Source organism: Callospermophilus lateralis, chromosome 6, assembly GCF_048772815.1.
Source record: "Callospermophilus lateralis isolate mCalLat2 chromosome 6, mCalLat2.hap1, whole genome shotgun sequence".
Taxonomy (NCBI): Eukaryota; Metazoa; Chordata; class Mammalia; order Rodentia; family Sciuridae; genus Callospermophilus; species Callospermophilus lateralis.
The window spans coordinates 85725442-85745444 of record NC_135310.1 but is presented as its reverse complement, the minus strand read 5'-3'; the positions used below and the strand labels follow the sequence as shown (position 1 = coordinate 85745444).

The 20003-nt window shown below is 34.2% G+C and overlaps 1 protein-coding gene across 4 annotated transcripts in view; it reads left to right on the top strand.

Annotated features, from left to right (window-relative positions):
- The window catches only part of Myo6 (myosin VI), a 156304-nt gene that overhangs the window by 99833 nt on the left and 36468 nt on the right, over window positions 1–20003 (top strand). For 3 of the 4 annotated variants that reach the window (XM_076858480.2, XM_076858478.2, XM_076858479.2), the window contains exons 12-18: window positions 224–368; window positions 2575–2732; window positions 4221–4312; window positions 6273–6345; window positions 14702–14829; window positions 16224–16319; window positions 16571–16744. In XM_076858480.2, coding sequence (XP_076714595.2) covers window positions 224–368; window positions 2575–2732; window positions 4221–4312; window positions 6273–6345; window positions 14702–14829; window positions 16224–16319; window positions 16571–16744 — 866 coding nt within the window. Of the gene's footprint in view, window positions 1–223; window positions 369–2574; window positions 2733–4220; window positions 4313–6272; window positions 6346–14701; window positions 14830–16223; window positions 16320–16570; window positions 16745–17073; window positions 17151–20003 lie in introns of those variants that run through there. The other variant, XM_076858481.2, reaches the window with a different exon arrangement.

Here is a 20003-nt window from a genome sequence, read left to right as displayed (position 1 = left end):
GTATTCATATATGACCAAAGGAAAGAATTCATTCTACTGTCTTTCCTATTCCAATTGCCCCTTCTTTCCCTTCATTCCACTTTGTCTAATCCAGTGAACTTCTATCTCACCTTCCATTGTGTTAACATCCTCATATGAGAGAGAACATAGTAAAGTGTAAATCTGAGAAATGGGTTTTGAAAATTTGGATTAGATAATGATTATTAATTTTAAATTTCATTAGGTGGTTGTAATCTGAAGAATAAATCTACTCAGTCATTGGAATATTGTGCTGAACTACTGGGTTTGGACCAAGATGATCTTCGTGTAAGTTTAACCACAAGAGTTATGTTAACAACAGCAGGGGGCACCAAAGGAACAGTTATAAAGTAAGTCCCTTAATTGCGCTGCAAAATTCCTGTTTTGCATTTTCTCAAAGAGATGTATATACGTTTTGAAAACAAAGATTTAAGATTGATCTTTATGTATCATTAATTCTTTTCATTTTAATGTTCTCAAAGATATACTTGATAGATCAAAAATCTGTGCATCTTACTGCAGTAATCCATCATATAAATAAATGGGGATTTGCATAACTCTTAAAAATTGTTCCTTTTAGATATTCTGCATGGCACATATTTGAAATTCATAAGGTAAGAGAGGGATTTACTTGCGAACAACTACAAAAATGTGAATTGATTATTTAAATCAATATCTGACTGTTTGGGGTAACAGATCATTTTACTTAACAAGTCATTGCCCGTGCAAATATTGTATACTAAAACTTCCACTAAGTTGAACTTTAGCAAAATATGCAGCAAGTGCAACCTCTCCTTACTGAGGAGTCTTCATTTAGAGGAAATTACAACAAGGGCCTAGCCAAGATTTTTCAAATCAGTAATCAAGAACTTGTAGATTGTGCCTAGATATGTGTATAGTTTGGCTCAATAGCCTATACTTTATGCATTTTGATTTTAATCTATGCAATAATATTTATATTTGGACTTAGCATTGTATGTTACTATATGAACTCCTAAGTAGTAGGGACTACAGGCATGTGTTACTCTACCTGACTAAAAGAACATACAAAAAGGTATTTTATCTGCTTAAAAATTTACTACCTCTTACATGTTTGGAAATAGAAGCAAGATATGCTTAGCCTGATCTTTTTTTTGTGTGTGTGCTAAACTAATTCTAAATTATTTGTACTACAAAGAAAAGCTCTGTAAGAAATTTGTACAGCATTGTCCTAAAGTTTCTTAATTTCTTGTTTTTTTTTTAAATTTATTTTAGTTGTAGATGGACATAATACCTTAATTTTTTAAATTTATTTTTTTATGTGGTACTGAGGATTGAACCCATTGCCTCACACATGCTAGGCAAGTGCTGTACCACTGAGCTACAACCCCAGCCCCAATTTCTTGCTTCTTTAGAGAAGAAACCAAATTCCAAGGGAAAACTCATAAAGGTCATGGATTGAGTGGTTTTAAGGTACTGCTTCCTTTGTTTCCCCATACCACTTTGTTCCAAAGCAGTTCTTTTACATGTTTTCTCTATAGGGTATTCACATAAACATCAGTTCAAGAAATGTCCCACGGCAGACAGTAAATTCAAGTGACTTATTTCAGAAAAAGTTGGGCTTGTTGACATGTACCTGTAATCCTAGCTATTCAGGAAGCTGAGGTAGGAGGATTTCAAATTTGAGGGCAGACTTGTCAGTTTTGCCTGACATAGTCTCAAAATTAAATAGGATGGGGATGTAGTTCAGTGGTAGAGTACTTGCCTACTTGCCTAACATGTGTGAGACCCTAGTTTTAGTACCTAGCACTATCACTGTGTGCGGGTGTGCATGCATGTTGGGGTAGGGAGAATGGGACTCTTGCAGGAATGTTAAGTATAAAAAAACACTATTTAGAGGGAATTCAAATATCAGGTTTATTCAAATGATTTTTAAAGTAACTTCGAAATTTTATCTTTTTTGTACTCTCATAGTGACACATGCTTATCATTATGATAGCATTTAGTGTGGTGTTAGGAAATTCTCCTTTATGCCAGTCTCTCTTCATCAAAACCTAATTTCTTAAGAACATAGGTCGTGTATCTGTATGTGCAACATCTAATACTGTTGTATCATATGTAGTTACTAATATGGTAGAGTTGGACAGTTCAAATTTTAAGGAGTAACTAAATATTTTTCTTGAACAAGGTAAATAAATTACCAGACTTCAAAGTTATTCTGAATTAAACAGTTTCTTTCACATTTAAGAAAGTCAAAAGGAAGATTATTCCTCTGAGTAATTTTTACCTACTCATCATGTAAAGTGAAATGTAAATTAAAGTTAAAATGATTTTTCAAGCCTGAAGTTTTTTTTAATCAGTAGGAGATTTTTAAATCTAATTTTAGATGGTTCCTTTAGTTCTTTTTTCACAGCTCTCTCTATAGCCCTGTTTATCTGTGCCTATTCATATATGATCCTTGGTAACTGTTTGTTCTTCACAGTGAATATGTTCAGGTACATTTAACTTTGGGTATTTGGTGTTTTTTCACACTATGTTCCCATACAGAATTTTCATTGATATAGTCTTTTTTTGCAGGGTCCCCTTGAAAGTGGAGCAAGCAAACAATGCTCGTGATGCCCTGGCAAAGACTGTCTATAGCCATCTTTTTGATCATGTGGTAAACAGAGTTAATCAGTGTTTTCCTTTTGAAACTTCATCCTATTTTATTGGAGTTCTAGATATTGCTGGTTTTGGTAAGTACAATTCTTTTGTGAGTTTATTTTTGTTTCATATTTCTTTGCACATATAAGAATATATATATTTTAAAAAGCCTTTATCTCCTGTAATACCTTTTATTTGATATATTGTCAATTGTATGTTCAAACTTGCATTTTATAATATGATTTGTATAGTAAGTTGATAGTTTTTTAAAAAAGGGAAAGATTATTTAAGTCTTAAGGACAAAATTAAAACATGTTGATTAAAACCACCATAGTTTAGGGGCTGGGGTTGTGGCTCAGCAGTAGAGCGCTCGCCTAGCATATGTGAGGTGCTGGGTTCAATCTTCAGCACCACATAAAAATAAATAAATAAAATAAAGGTATTGTATTCAACTACAACTGAAAACAAAATATATATAGTTTAAATGTCTCTGCTTAAATGAATACATCTGAAATAAAGGTGAAAATCTGTGCTACAAATTCAGATAATGTGACTAATGTAGATAATAAAATCACTAAAGTCATGGTTGAACATGTAGAGCTGGGTAAACGTTTACCTAAGATATATAGGTTAACCTCATAATTGTAAGAATTCATTGCTAGTGTTACTTGTCAACAAATAACTATTTCTAGTTCATTTTCCATCAAATGAATAAGATAACAAATTATTGTGAATCACTGTGGAATGGTTCAACCAGAAATTAAATGGGTTACTGAATACAATCTGAACACTGCTGTGTTCTGAATGACTATGTTATTAAAATCTTGAAGTAAATCTGATGGGTTTTGTACTGGGCTTTATTGATATCAGGTGTTTCTTCTGGCTTGCCGGATTGGTATGTTTCTCTTTGTGATTTGTTTGTCTTTGCCAACAGAAGATAAGTATTTATAATTTGAGAGGCTCAGAGTTTTGCTTTTGTTTTTATGTGATGTAATAGGTATTTTAAAATTTATAATGAAATACTACCTTTTGTTCAAAGATAGATAACCCTCCATCACTGACTTCTTAAGATTTCACAATCTTTATACATTTGTTTATATACTAGTCTATATCAGTTTTAGCATAATATACACATACAGAGATTCATAAAATTTTAGAACCCTGTAGATCTTAGATATTATGTAATATAATTTCAGAAGTGAATCAGTATTTATGGTATTTTTGATAACTGTAATTTTATAGATAAATTTTTTTATGTCATTTTGGGCTTTGAATTGCTTAAATACTCATGTTTTAAAAATTATGTTACAAATGGCTTACATTTTGTTGTTATACTATATAATTTATTTCACCTGCCAAACAGTTTTTTGTCCAATTAGAGAAAGGTATTTTTATTTCTCAATTATAGTGTCTAATACAATTTGTCTTAAAATAAGAAGACTTGGGGAGTATAAAACAATTGATTATATTTTTAAAGCCCAATTTTAAATTGATCTGATACAATAATGTTTTATTTTATGGGATAAATTTATATGAAGTTGAATTGATGATGATTCTTTGTGCTGGCTCTTAATTTTCAGAGTACTTTGAACATAACAGTTTTGAACAATTTTGCATCAACTATTGTAATGAAAAACTTCAACAATTTTTTAATGAAAGGATTCTGAAGGAGGTAATCATTTTTACAATTTAAAATTCAAATTAAGCTATTTTAAATTTCAAGGAAGAGAGACATGCTATAGTTCCCCAATTGCTGGAGTGTAATGAAAGGGTGGTCCAGGCATCAGGGAAGCCTAGCAGATGTTATGGTTCAGCCAAAGTTTAGGGACTGGTAAAAAATGAATTGGTACTTCCTCAGAAGTTCTGCTTGTTTTGTTTTCCTTTTTTTTTTCCTTCTCTTTTCTGATTATGATTGTCTTTAATTCTTTCACTGCTGTACAACTTTCTTCTCTCATCTCTGAACATGGCCTTTCTTGCCCTTTTCCCCAAGCTTTGAGTTACTCTATTGCCCACTCTGTAGGGAGTGGCAAAGGTACCGGGTCAGTAGATACCATATATCTATTTGCCTCTGGACAATACTTTTCTTGCCATGTTAATTTGTGGACTGCCAGTTGCCTGTGAATAGCCTGCCTTTGGTTGGCCACAATCTCTGGTCCAGTAAGGAACTTCTTGCCATTGCTTATAGTAAATAACCGTGGGCATACCACACATAGCTAGGGAGTTTCTTTATAATTCTTTAGTGTGCAGTAAAAATAAAAGTAGCTTTGGAATAGTTGAGTTGTGATTAGGTTCATTATTTTTTCCTTTAAATCTGAATTCTATAATATTTTTTACCAAAACCCTTGACATTCCTTCCTTTGTACTATTAGAGATATGTTTTTCTGAAAAAAGATAAAGGGACTGATAGGTCATCTAGTCCAGTTCTTTATTTTACAGATGAAGAAACCAATTCCCAGAGCATGTTTGTAACTTCTGCCTCCTTTCCTGGCTGCTGGCCCACAAACCTTTAATTTCTTTATATTAACACTTATATTTTCTGAGTTCCGTCTTCTACTGTATTTGGGCTGAAGTGTGCAGAATTTTATTTCCTAACTATTTATTTCCTATTCCTATCCCATCTGTCTTTTCCCACAATTTTATTGTGTTTTTGTTTCTGTGGGATTTCATTCCACACATTCCAGCTTTTGTATGGGTTACTTATATGTTGTAGTTAAACCTATTTTAACCATAAACAGACAGATGAAACAGGTAAGATAGTTCTGAAAACGTTTTACCCAACTAAATTAGTTTTTCCAATACCATGTGAAATTTTATGTGCATGACTCTCATTTAATATACACTAATCCTTCTTTCCACACCACCCAGCAAGAATCTTTATCTAGAAACAGGAACTCTATAAAGAGGAGACACTGTCTTGATTTATATTTACTTTTATAATAATCCTCTAAATATAAATGTGAATTTCAAATTCAGATTGGGTTCAAGTGAAGAGTGCCCTCCAGAATGTCAGAAAGCATTTCTAGTATAACTCATGAATGGAAATATTTAAATTGATGAGAAAATGTTAGAACATACAAACTTAAGCTTATTGAGTTAGCATACCCATCTAATAAAATCCTTTAAATTTTCTTTTCAAAAAGTTACTAAATTTATATCTAGGAATTCAATTTTTATTTGTACATTATTCTTCCAAACTTTGTTTCTTTTCTACCTTGTATAATATTCCTGTATAGTTACTTATAATTCATTTCCAGTTAATTATTATTACCTTTAATGTCTGTCTGCAAATATTTAAAATTTATTTTTGTCTTAGCTGGGTGTTATGGTGCATGCCTATGATCACAGTTGCTCAGGAGACTGGGGCAGGAGAATCACAAGTTCAAAGCCAACCTCTCCAGCTTAGTGAGACCCTGTCTCAAAATAAATTAAAAGGGTTTGGAATATAGCTCAGTAGTAGAGTACATCCCTCCCTGCCAGAAAATTTTCTATCTTTGGAAAACCATTTAAGGTTATAATAGTTGGTTTAAACTTTAGCATTTTAATTAGTAAATGTTATGATTCGAAATGACACAGAAATTAACTACATTTCATATTGCACTTTGTTTATGTATTTATGATTATTTCATTTTTAGGAGCAAGAACTCTATCAAAAAGAAGGTTTAGGTGTTAATGAAGTACATTATGTGGATAATCAGGACTGTATAGGTATGTATTTTTTATTCTATTTTTGGGAAATGTGTGACAGTATAGCAAGTGCATTTGCTAGTCACTTTTCTGTGTTCTGTGACTTACATTAGTAGCCATGGGACTTGAAACTAGTATCTGAGGGATGTTTATCTTTTTTAAAAAATTTTTTTAGTTATACATGGGCACGATATCTTTATTTTGTTTATTTATTTTTATGTGGTGCTGAGGATCGAACCCAGGGTCTCACATGTGTGAGGCAAGCACTCTACCACTGAGCCACAAACCCCAGCCCCAGGCATGTTTACTTTAAAAAAAAAAAAAAAAAAATATATATATATATATATATATATATATATATATATATATATATATTTACTTGTCAGTGGACCTTTTTAAAATTTTATTTATTTTTTTGTAAATGTAGATGAATAGCATGCCTTTATTTCTTTACTTTTATGTGGTATTAAGGGTCAAATCTAGCACATCATATATACTAGGCAAGTGCTCTACCACTGAACTATAGCCCCAGCCTCTTGATGGACCTTTATTTTATTTATTTATTTGAGGTGCTGAGAATCGGACCTAGTGACTCACACATGCTAGGAAAGTGATCTACCACTGAATTAGAACCCTATCCTGGAAGTTTACTTTCTTAATACTGCTTGGAATTTATTTTTCCTATCAAGACATCAGATTCAGCTTAGTTGAAACTTTTTCTAAAACTCTTCTATTTATTGTGTTTTTACTTAAAAATCCTAAAAGTGTGAACCAGTTTGGAGGAGACTCAGTGGCTCAGGCAGCAAAGGGATTTATTGTCTCTCATGACAAACTCCATAATTAGGCTAGGCTCCAGGTAAAGATTGTCAGAGATTCCCTTAGTTCTATTCTCCTCTGTGCACCCTCTCAGAGGTTGCAAGTTGGCTTTAGAAATTCCATGTGTCACATCCACAGAATACTGTGTAGCAGAAGGGTCTCTGTTTTCCTTGCTTTTTTTCTTTTTTAGCAATAAAGAAACCTTCCCTTCTAATCCCCCAGCTAGCTTTCAGTTCTCCTTTTTTTCTACCCCATCTCTAAAATCAGCTGTTTGCAAGGGGTCTTTTGACAATCTGGTCAATAACTCATGTCTAGGCTTGGACAACATAGAATTATAATGATGATGATACTTTTTATGTTTATATTAAATTATATTAAATAGTCATATATATTAAGAAGTTGCACATGCTCCCTCGTCTACTCAGAGTACCCCTCTCTTTTCTCATCTCTGTGCCTTTGACTGGGTGGTTTGTTATCTTCCTGGAATTTATCCCCTTCTGAATCTTTCAGCCTACCTCTGCCTCCTTCTACATCTCTCAGAATACTCTCATTATAACATGTCCCTCCTTTACAACTGTTAATTACCCAAGAAGCATTATGTTCTGATCAAGGCAGTTAGAATCGTTTTTTTTTTTTTTTTGTGGTTCCTAATAACATTTTAATGTGAAATTTGCATAAAAATATACATATTTTATCTCAAATAATTTTTTTTAAAGAGAGAGTGAGAGATGGAGAGAGAGAGAGAGAGAGAGAGAGAGAGAGAGAGAGAAAGAGAGAGAGAGAGAGAGAGGAGAGAATTTTTTTTAATATTTATTTTTTAGTTTTCGGTGGACACAACATCTTTGTTTGTATGTGGTGCTGAGAATCGAACCCGGGCTGCACGCATGCCAGGCGAGCACACTACCGCTTGAGCCACATCCCTGGTCTAAGACTCCAGATTCCATGGGTTACAATAATTAAAATAATTGAAGTTGTTGGCTAGACCTAATCAGTCACTTTCACTTCATGTTTTTTTTTTTTTAATTTTTATTGTTGGTTGTTCAAAACATTACATAGTTCTTGACATATCATATTTCACACTTTGATTCAAGTGGGTTATGAACTCCCATTTTTACCTGTATACAGATTGCAGAATCACATAGGTTACACATCCACTGATTTACATATTGCCATACTAGTGTCTGTTGTATTCTGTTGCCTTTCCTATCCTCTACTATCCCCTCTCCCCTCCCCTCCCCTCCCCTCCCCTCTTCTCTCTCTACCCCATCTACTGTAATTCATTTATCCCCCTTGTTTTTTTTCCCCTTACCCCTCACTTCCTCTTGTATGTAATTTTGAATAACCATGAGGGTCTCCTTCCATTTTCATGCAATTTCCCTTCTCTCTCCCTTTCCCTCCCACCTCTCATCCCTGTTTAATGTTAATCTTCTTCTCATGCTCTTCCTCCCTACTCTGTTCTTAGTTACTCTCCTTATTTCAAAGAAGACATTTGGCATTTGTTTTTTTAGGGATTGGCTAGGTTCACTTAGCATAATCTGCTCTAATGCCATCCATTTCCCTGCAAATTCCATGATTTTGTCATTTTTTAATGCAGAGTAATACACCATTGGGTATAAATGCCACATTTTTTTTTAATCCATTTGTCTATTGAAGGGCATCTAGGTTGGTTCCACAGTCTAGCTATTGTGAATTGTGCTGCTATGAACATCGATGTAGCGGTGTCCCTGTAGTATGCTCTTTTTAGGTCTTTAGGGAATAGACCAAGAAGGGGAATAGCTGGGTCAAATGGTGGTTCCATTCCCAGCTTTCCAAGAAATCTCCATACTGCTTTCCAGATTGGCCGCACCAATTTGCAGTCCCACCAGCAATGTACAAGTGTACCCTTTTCCCCACATCCTCGCCAGCACTTATTGTTTGACTTCATAATGACTGTCAATCTTACTGGAGTGAGATGGTATCTTAGGGTGGTTTTGATTTGCATTTCTCTGACTGCTAGAGATGGTGAGCATTTTTTCATGTACTTGTTGATTGTATGTCCTCCTCTGAGAAGTGTCTGTTCAGGTCGTTGACCCATTTGTTGATTGGGTTATTTGTTTTCTTGTTGTTTAATTTTTTGAGTTCTTTGTATATTCTGGATATTAGGGCTCTGTCTGAAGTGTGAGGAGTAAAGATTTGTTCCCAGGATGTAGGCTCCCTATTTACCTCTCTTATTGTTTCTTTTGCTGAGAAAAAACTTTTAGTTTGAGTAAGTCCCATTTGTTGATTCTAGTTATTAACTCTTGTGCTATGGGTGTCCTATTGAGGAATTTGGAGCCCGACCCCACAATATGTAGATTGGAGCCAACCTTTTCTTCTATTAGACGCATAGTCTCTGATTTGATATCAAGGTCCTTGATCCATTTTGAGTTAACTTTTGTGCATGGCAAGAGAAGGGAATTCAGTTTCATTTTGTTGCATATGGATTTCCAGTTTTCCCAGCACCATTTGTTGCAGATGCTATCCTTCCTCCATTGCATGCTTTTAGCCCCTTTATCGAATATAAGATAGTTGTAATTTTGTGGATTGGTTTCTGTGTCCTCTATTCTGTACCATTGGTCCACCTGCCTGTTTTGGTACCAGTACCATGCTGTTTTTGTTGCTATTGCTCTGTAGTATAGTTTGAAATCTGGTATCGCTATACCGCCTGATTCACACTTCCTGCTTAGAGTTGTTTTTGCTATTCTGGGTCTTTTATTTTTCCATATGAATTTCATGATTGCTTTATCTATTTCTACAAGTAATGCTGTTGGGATTTTGATTGGCATTGCAATGCATTAAACCTATAGAGAACTTTTGGTAATATCGCCATTTTGATCATGTTAGTTCTGCCTATCCATGAACAGGGTATATTTTTCCATCTTCTAAGATCTTCTTCTATTTCTCTCTTTAGGGTTCTGTAGTTTTCATTGTATAAGTCTTTCACCTCTTTTGTTAGGTTGATTCCCAAGTATTTTATTTTTTTTGAGGATATTGTGAATGGAGTGGTTGTCCTCATTTCCATTTCAGAAGATTTGTCGCTGATATACAGGAATGCCTTTGATTTATGTGTGTTGGTTTTATATCCTGCCACTTTGCTGAATTCATTTATTAGCTCTAGTAGTTTCTTTGTAGACCCTTTTGGGTCTGCTAGGTATAGAATCATGTCATCTGCAAATAGTGATAATTTAAGTTCTTCTTTTCCTATTTTTATGCCTGTAATTTCTTTCGTCTGTCTAATTGCTCTGGCCAGTGTTTCAAGAACTATGTTGAACAGAAGTGGTGAGAGAGGGCATCCCTGTCTTGTTCCAGATTTTAGAGATAATGCCTTCAGTTTTTCTCCGTTCAGAATGATGCTAGCCTGAGGCTTAGCATAGATTGCTTTTACAATATTGAGGTATGTTCCTGTTATCCCTAGTTTTTCTAGAGTTTTGAACATAAAGGGATGCTGTACTTTGTTGAATGCTTTTTCTGCATCTATCGAGACAATCATATGGTTCTTATCTTTAAGTCTGTTGATGTGGTGAATAACATTTATTGATTTCCATATATTGAACCAGCCTTGCATCCCAGGGATGAATCCTACTTGATCATGGTGCACAATTTTTTTGGATATATTTTTGTATCTGATTTGCCAGAATTTTATTGAGGATTTTTGCATCAGGTTCATTAGAGATATTGGTCTGTAGTTTTCTTTCTTTGAAGTGTCTTTGTCTGGTTTAGGAATCAGGGTGATGTTGGCCTCGTAGAATGAATTTGGAAGTTCTCTCTCTTTTTCTATTTCCTGAAATAGCTTGAAAAATATTGGTATTAGTTCCTCTTTAAAGGTTTTGTAAAACTGCTGTATACCCATCCGGTCCTGGGCTTTTCTTAGTTGGTAGTCTTTTGATGGCTTCTTCTATTTCCTCAATTGATATTGATCTGTTTAGGTTGTCAATATCCTCCTGACTCAATCTGGGCAGATCATATGACTTAAGAAATTTATCAATGCCTTCACTATTTTATATTTTATTGGAGTATAAGGATTCAAAATAATTTCTAATTATCTTCTGTATTTCTGAAGTGTCTGTTGTGATATTGCCTTTTTCATCCCGTATGCTAGTAATTTGAGTTCTCTCTCTTTTTCTCTTCATTAGCATGGCTAAGGGTCTGTCGATCTTATTTATTTTTTCAAAGAACCAACTTTTAGTTTTGTCAATTTTTTCAATTGTTTCTTTTGTTTCGATTTTATTAATTTCAGCTCTGATTTTAATTATTTCTTGCCTTCTACTTCTTTTGCTGTTGTTTTGCTCTTCTTTTTTTAGGATTTTGAGATGAAGTGTGAGATCATTTATTTGTTGGTTTTTTATTTTTTTAAGAAATGAACTCCAGAGAATGAATTTTCCTCTTAGAACTGCTTTCATTGTGTCCCATAGATTCCGATATGTTGTGTCTGTGTTTTCATTTATCTTTAAGAATTTTTAATTTCCTCCTGATATCTTCTATAACACATTGATCATTCAGTAACCTATTGTTCATTCTCCAAGTGATGCATGATTTTTCCTTCCTTCTTTTATCGTTGATTTCCAGTTTCATTCCATTATGATCAGATAAGATGCATGATATTATCTCTACTCCTTTATACTGTCTAAGAGTTGCCCTGTGACATAATATATGATCTATTTTTGAGAAGGATCCATGTGCTGCTGAGAAAAAAGTGTAACTGCTTGATGTTGGGTGGTATATTCTATATATGTCAATTAAGTCTAGGTTATTAATTGTATTATTGAGTTTTATAGTTTCTTTATTCAACTTTTGTTTGGAAGATCTGTCCAGTGGTGAGAGAGGTGTGTTGAAGTCTTCCATGATTATTGTATGGTGGTCTATTAGACTCTTGAACTTGAGAAGAGTTTGTTTGATGAACATAGCTGCACCATTGTTTGGGGCATATATATTTATGATTGTTATGTCTTGTTGGTGTATGGTTCCCTTGAGCAGTATGTAGTGTCCCTCTTTATCCCTTTTGATTAACTTTGGCTTGAAATCTATTTTATTTGATATGAGTATGGACACTCCTGCTTGTTTCCGATGTCCATATGAGTGATATGATTTTTCCCAACCTTTCACCTTCAGTCTATGTATGTCTTTTCCTATCAAATGCGTCTCCTGTAGGCAGCATATTGTTGGATCTTTTTTTTTGATTCATTCTACTAGCCTGTGTCTCTTAATTGGTGAGTTTAAGCCATTAACATTTAGGGTTATTATTGAGATATGGATTGTTCTTCCAGCCATATTTGTTTATTTATGCTACTTAACGTGGTTTGTTTTTCCTCTTTGATTATTCCCCCCCCTTTACTGTACTACCTCCCACTGTTGGTTTTCATTGTTATTTTCCATTTCCTTTTCCTGTAATGTTTTGCTGAGGATGTTTTGAAGAGATGGTTTTCTAGCTGCAAATTCTTTTGTTTATCTTGGATGGTTTTAATTTCATCTTCTATTCTGAAGCTTAATTTTGCTGGATACACAATTCTTGATTGGAACCCATTTTCTTTCAGCGTTTGAAATATATTGTTCCAGGATCTTCTAGCTTTCAGAGTCTGTGTTAAAAGATCAGCTGTTATCCTGATTGGTTTACCCCTAAATGTAATCTGCTTCCTTTCTCTTGTAGCTTTTAAAATTCTATCCCTATTCTGTATGTTGGGCATCTTCATTATAATGTGTCTAGGTGTGGATCTCTTATGATTTTGCACATTCGGCGTCCTGTAGGCTTCTAGGATTTGGGATTCTGTCTCATTCTTCAAGTCTGGGAAGTTTTCTCGTATTATTTCGTTGAACAGATTGCTCATTCCTTTGGTTTGGACCTCTATACCTTCCTGTATCCCAGTGACTCAAGTTTGGTCTCTTTATGTTTTCCCATATTTCTTGGATGTTCTGCTCATGGTTTCTTAACAGTCTCGCTGAGCTGTCTATGTTCTTTTTGAGTTGAAATACTTTTTCTTCATTTTCTGATGTTCTATCTTCTAAGTGTTCTACTCTGCTGGTAGTATTCTCGTTTGAGTTTTTAATTTGGTTTTTTGCTTCCTGCATTTCTAGGATTTCTGTTTGTTTTTTATAACCTCTATCTCCCTGTATAGTTGATCTTTTGCTCCTTGGATTTGTTTATGTAATTCATTGTCGAAGTGATCTTTCATTGTCTGATTTTGCTGTCTAATGTCTTCCTTGAGACTCCAGATCATCTGAAGCATGTATATCCTGAATTCTTTATCTGACATTTTATCTGCTGCAGATATTACCTCTTCTAAAGTTGAGTTGACCTGCATTGCTTGTGGTCCTTTCTTTCGTTGTCTTTTCATACTGCTTGCGTTTCTTTCTGCTTGGTGAAACTGTTGTGTTATTGAATTTTCCCCCTATTTATTTATATTGCTCTTTAATAGTTAGTTGCAATGTCTCCCTTGCAGGGGCAGGCGGCGGCTGTGCTCCTTCTCCAATTGGGGTGATCTGTCTATCACGCCGGCGGGCCGCTGGGCCCCTTCTCTGGGTCGCGTGGTCTGCGTACATTGCAGGCAACGGCTTGGCCCCTCCTCCAATAGGGGTGATCTGTTTACCACGCTGGCGGGCCACTGGGCCTGTTCTCCAGGTTGCAGGTCTGCCTACCTTGCAGGCACAGGCGGCTGCTGTGCCCCTCCTCCAATTGGGGTGATCTTTCAACTAGGCCGGCGGGCCGCTGGGCTTCTTCTCCGGGAAGCGCAGTCTGTCTACCTTGCGGGCGGCAGCTGGGCCCCTCCTCCAATTGGGTTGATGTGTCTACCACGCCAGCGGGCCGCTGGGCCTCTTCTGCCGGTCGGTCGCAGTTCTGCCTACCTTGCAGGCGCGGGCGGTAGCTCTGCTCTGCCCCTCCTTCAATTGGGGTGATGTGTCTACCACGCCGGCAGGCCGCTGGGCCTCTTCTGCCGCTTGGTCACAGGTCTGTCTACCTTGCAGGCGCAGGCGGCGTCTTCGGAAGTTAGAATCTTAATTTCTCTTCCTGTGTCTTGGAGCTCTGTCCCATTCAACAGTTTTTATATACTCTACTCAAGCAGATTACATTTTATAGTTGTTTTGGTCAGACAGAAAATTCAAACAGCATGAAGGAAAGGAACATAAAAATGTGCTGTTCCTGAAAAGTTTTGCTTGAAAGCATTAAAATCAGTTTCTAAAACTAGTATTGAAAGCTCTGCATGCAAAAGCTTCTGTAGTTTTACTTAATTTTGAATGTAGATGTCATCTGGAAAAGGGAGAATTTCTGGTTTCTTTCCCTCTTATCCTTGTTTACAGTGGAATGGTTATTACATTTTTTTCATTTTCTTTATTGAGTTATTTTCTAAAATCTATAATAAAAGTATGATGTGACCTTATAACAAATGGCCAGGTTGAAATAAAAATGCATCTGCTCTCAATAGTCTTTGATAGAATATTTTCAGAATCATCTGTTTCATTGTTTCCAACCAGTCCTTGAAATTTGAAATTTTTCATGTTATCTTTAAAGTGTTGTTGTTTTTACCCTGAGTGTTTTCATTTTTTGAAATAGATTTAATTGAAGCAAAATTAGTTGGAATACTGGATATTTTAGATGAAGAGAACCGCCTTCCCCAGCCAAGTGACCAGCACTTTACATCTGCAGTTCACCAGAAGCACAAGGACCATTTCCGACTCACTGTGAGTTTGCCATTCTTAAGTTGAGACACTGGTGGGAAAAGAAATCTTTGAAAAGGTGCACCAGATAGCAGATATTAATAGATCATTAGAGTCATAAATTATGTAAGGTTTGAAGTAATTCTCTCATATCTAGCATCAGCTAGATTCAAACCAAATTATGTAAGGTTTGAAGTAACTCTCTCATATATACCATGTTTTATAGATGGACATTTAATTTATATATATATTTCTTGATGATATTGCTTTATATGGATCAAGAATCTCTTCTGGCTAGAAAGTATATACCTCGAACTTGTGATCCTCCTGCCTCAGCCTCCTGAGTTGCTGGGATTACAAGAGTGGCATCACTGTGCCCTCTTTGAGTGTTTTTGCTTGAATTATCTCACTTTGTCCTATTAGTCTATTTGTGCTACAGACAAGCAGACAAGCAGGGAAAAGTTAAGTAATACTCTCGCATACATATGAGGAAGTGGTAAGTTTGAGAAGCAGATGAGGCAGTTTCTCCCTGATTTGTTCTGGTCTGTTGCTTTGTATGGAGAAAAGCCTGTGTTCTGTGAGCTCTCAGACTTTGATTAAGCCTATAAAGTTCCCACTCTTATTCTTATTTTATTTATTTATTTAATACTTATTTTTTTGTTGTAGTTGGACACAATACCTTTTTTTATTTTTTAATGTGGTGCTGAGGATTGAACCCATGGCCCCACACATGCTAGGTGAGCGCTCTACTGCTGAGCCACAACCCCAGCCCTTATTTTTATTTTTAAATGAGATTTTTTCCCTTTACTTTAGGTTATTTTATGAGTCAGATATGATTTGGAAACTTGAAATGATTCAAATATGAGATACCATATTCAGATGGTACATCTTAAAATGATTTAATTTTTTGGAAATGTTTGTGCTTTTTATGTAAACATGTTAGGATGTACGGTGGGAGAGTCCCTGAACTGATCTCAGGTATTTATTACCTGGCTGTATCTGGAAATCATCTGATTAAATGCTATGGGCTTTGGTGGATTTTAAAAGTTCTCTGGGTGATTCTAACAAGTACCAAAGTAAAAAACCGCTGCTTTTGAAATATATAAATAGGCAGTTAACTTTATAAAATGCAAACTATGTCTTGCGTGTACTTCTAATGATGGGATTTTGTTTTGTCTGTTTTTTTTGTTTTTCATTTGTTTGTAGTTTTGTCTTACACCTGTTTTTTTCCCCTAGAGATTATCACCAAAAATTTGCTAGAATTCACTAATACTCTAAGGTATATCCAGATGCTTACAAAGCACTATAATTGTGAAAATTCCCTTTATAATTTTAAGTATTTTATACCTCAAACTTTGCGTAAAGGACACCTAAGTAATGTATTTTTCATAATTTAATAACTTATATATGTTTTTCAGATCCCTAGGAAGTCTAAGCTGGCAGTACATAGGAATCTGAGAGATGACGAAGGCTTCATTATCAGGCACTTTGCAGGGGCAGTGTGCTATGAGACAGTGAGTATAACACTATAGTGTACAATATGATAGCTTCTAGTTGGCTATTTAAGTTTAAATTAAATTAAAAATTCAGTTCCTTAGTACATTAGTCACACTTCAGGTGCTAAATATCCATATTGACTAGTGACTATTTTGGACAGTACAGATATAGAACATTTCTTTTATCAAAGAGGGTTCTATTAACAGTGATGAATTAAGGGACATTTATCATAAGATGAACTAAAACATTCTATTTGATTTTTTTTCAGACCCAGTTTGTGGAGAAAAATAATGATGCTTTGCATATGTCTCTTGAATCTTTAATATGTGAATCCAGGGATAAGTTTATACGGGAATTATTTGAATCATCCACAAATAACAACAAAGATACAAAACAAAAAGCAGGAAAACTTAGCTTCATCAGTGTGGGAAACAAATTTAAGGTATTTGTGTTAAATAACTTGAAAGTTTTTGCTGTATTTAAAATATATTATTTTATATTCTAAAGTGGATAATTTAGATCACTGTTATAAATCCCACAAGTGAGTTTTAAGAGAACACCCTGCTTTGTTGATATTATTTTTATGCAAAATATCAAAACATAGCCCCTAGTCATTAAATATTCAGAAATGCTTAAGATTTTCTAAATGTGTTCTTTCTTGGTGCATAACATATCTGATTGCTGCTCCTAATGTTCTTGCTTCTGCATACTGTCTGGTTGACCTTCAATCCTTCTCTTTCCCATGTGTTTTCTGTTTCCTTCCTCATTCAGCAGTTTTGTTTAGCTGGAGTAGTTCAGCTCGGGATGGCTAGAGAGGACTAGTTGAGTTGAGAGAGGAAAAGCAGGCACAGCCAGGGGCTTCAGGTAAATGATCGCCTTCATGGACTCCTATTTATAGAGTGGCTGCCATGTTAAAAAGAGCCGGTCTCAAGTTAATGATGCAGTTTATAATTCATTTCAACATGTTTTCTCTCACAGTGGCATTGTGGGCATGCATCTTGTACTAAAATTTAATTAAAGCTTTTGATAACTTCTGCAAAAGATAATTGCTCAGGTGTGGCAAACTCTTTAAGTTGCTTATTTAACATTAAAGAATATTTCATTTATTAATTTTGAGTCACATTTATTCTTTGAAATCTGACAAGGAATTGTCACAAGATTTGTCTTAGAAATGGAATACTACTAATTAGTTATAAAAGTAGTAGTATAAAAATAATTTAAAAATGTTTATAGTATAAGTTTAAAGATCAAGAAACTATCATGTGTAGAACAAAGAAATAGAATTAATTTCTGTTTTACACATCTCCACACAGTAAAGTTATTATATTTGAAATAAATTATGTATTTGCCTTTTGAAATATGTACTTTAAATACTAATATGATGTAATTAGTATCATGGCACTAACTTTAGTATAAACCTCGAATCCTTTTTGGATTGAGATGGGCTCTAAATAATGATTTGAGAAAATCATATGTGTAAAACCTAGGTTTAAAAAAATAGCTTACACATAAATATAGGAAAAATTAATAATATGTTTTTATATAGCCAAATAAAAATATTTGAATTTTGTTATGTTATATTCATTAATTATAAGTTTATGTTTTACTCAGTAGGCAATATGTTTTCTCTTATTTGAATATTCTTTTATTCCTGATTGGACATTTGACAACAGATTGGTTTTAAAATAGTTTGTTAGTGGAATGTACCCATAGTTGTAGCTAGTCAGATGGCTAAGGCCAGAGTATTGCGTGAGCCCAGAAGTTCAAGGGTCAGACTGGACAACATAGCAACCCCCATCTCAAAAAAATTTTTAAAAAAGAGGATATTTGCTGCTATAAAGTGGATAACATTCATTAAGTTTCTTCCTGCTGTGGTACTGTAGTAGTTTTGCTGATAAGAACATACTTGAAATTTTAGATAACATAATTATAACCAAAAACATTCTTAAAATTCTTCTTTGCTTTAAATAATCTTTCATGTTGAGCCTTTGAAGTGACTTAAAATTGTTTATATAAGCCAGGTATGATGATGCATGCCTGTAATCCCAGTGACTAGGGAGGCTGAGGCACGAGGATCAAGTTCAAAGCCAACCTCAGCAACTTAGTGAGACCCTGTCTCAAAATAAAATAAAAAGGGGGTGGGGATGTGGCTCAGTTGTTAAGTACCCCTAGGATCAATCTCTGGTACCCCCAAAAAGTATATATATAATAATTTGTATTTTTATGTTCACTGCTGAAAGCTATAACTGAGTGATAACTATAACAAAAGATTTCACATTTTTCTGAGATACCTTGACTTGAAATTTTAATAATGATTCTTAATTTTGAATATAGTTAGATAGCTCATTAAATTTGAGGCATGTAAGGCAATAATACAAAATAGGCTACTACATTTAATGTAGTATTTCAGTTATCCAACATTATAGGAAACAAAAGTTTTTATGATATTTTCAAATGATTGAAACATAACCCTTTTACTGTATTTTACAAAAAATCATTTCTTTTTGATGGAAGCATTCTTCTATTATAAATATGAATTATTTGTTCTAAATAAAATATGTCCTAAATAAAATAAAATATGTTCTAAATAAAATAAAAATGAACTACGAATTGCCTAAGGCTATTTACCCATATGCTTTATGGTCCTTGACTATTGTTCTTTCATAATTGACTTTATTTTCTCTTTTCTCAGTTGCTGTTAGTTTATTTTTCTTATTTATACTCTTCTAACTGCCTCCTTTATGGGGGAGAAAACCATGCTTAGTTTATGGATGAAGGAGCCTGGACTTTGTGAGAGTTGTTTTCTTTCCAGCATAGTGGCTCTCATACTTGGTTTTCAGTAATGTGAGGGTCCTGATTGATTAAGGTTGTCACAACTCTGTCAACCAGATAAGTGGTGTATATCTTTAATCTAACGACACATTGATTTCATTTTAATAACATAAGCCTATGGTATGTGTGGTATACTATAGCATCACAGGCAGGAGAATGAGGTTTGGTGTCATGCCTTTGTCATTACTAGTTCCATGATCTTGGGCAAGTTATTTGTCTTCCTAACCTCAATGCTATACCTGTAAATTGAGGCTAATAATACATCCTCAATTAGGATTGTTGTGTTTTATTCTTAATTAACTTAAATATAGCAATGCTCATGAAAAGCTTTGAGCAGTTGAACAGTTCCTTACTCATAGGAAGTATTCAGTAAAGTGTACCTGTTAATTTTAATTATAGCTATGATCAATATAGTATATTAAGAATTAACATTATAATTTAACTTTTCTAAGTAGTATAATAAGCATCTCAGTATAAAAATCCAGATAAAGAATTTTATGAAATTAATTTACTTTGCAGAGTAGTGAAGCAAATAAATGATTTTAAGGTACTGAGCCAGAGTAAAATAAAATTAATATTATAAAACAGGAAAGCATAGTAATTTGTATTCATTATCAATTTTTTTTGAGAAAGTTGTCCAAGTTTTAAAAAATATTTGAAATGTGAACTGTTTTAAAACAGTAAGGAGAATTTCTATAGCTAGATAAGACAATTTTGTTTATGCCAAGTGTTTCATGAAATATTTCTAATACATACCAAAAATGAATATATTTTTTTAAAAAATATTTTTTTAGTTATAGTTGACAATGTGGCTTTATTTATTTATGTATCTATTTGTTTATTTATATGTGGTGCTTAGGATTGAACCC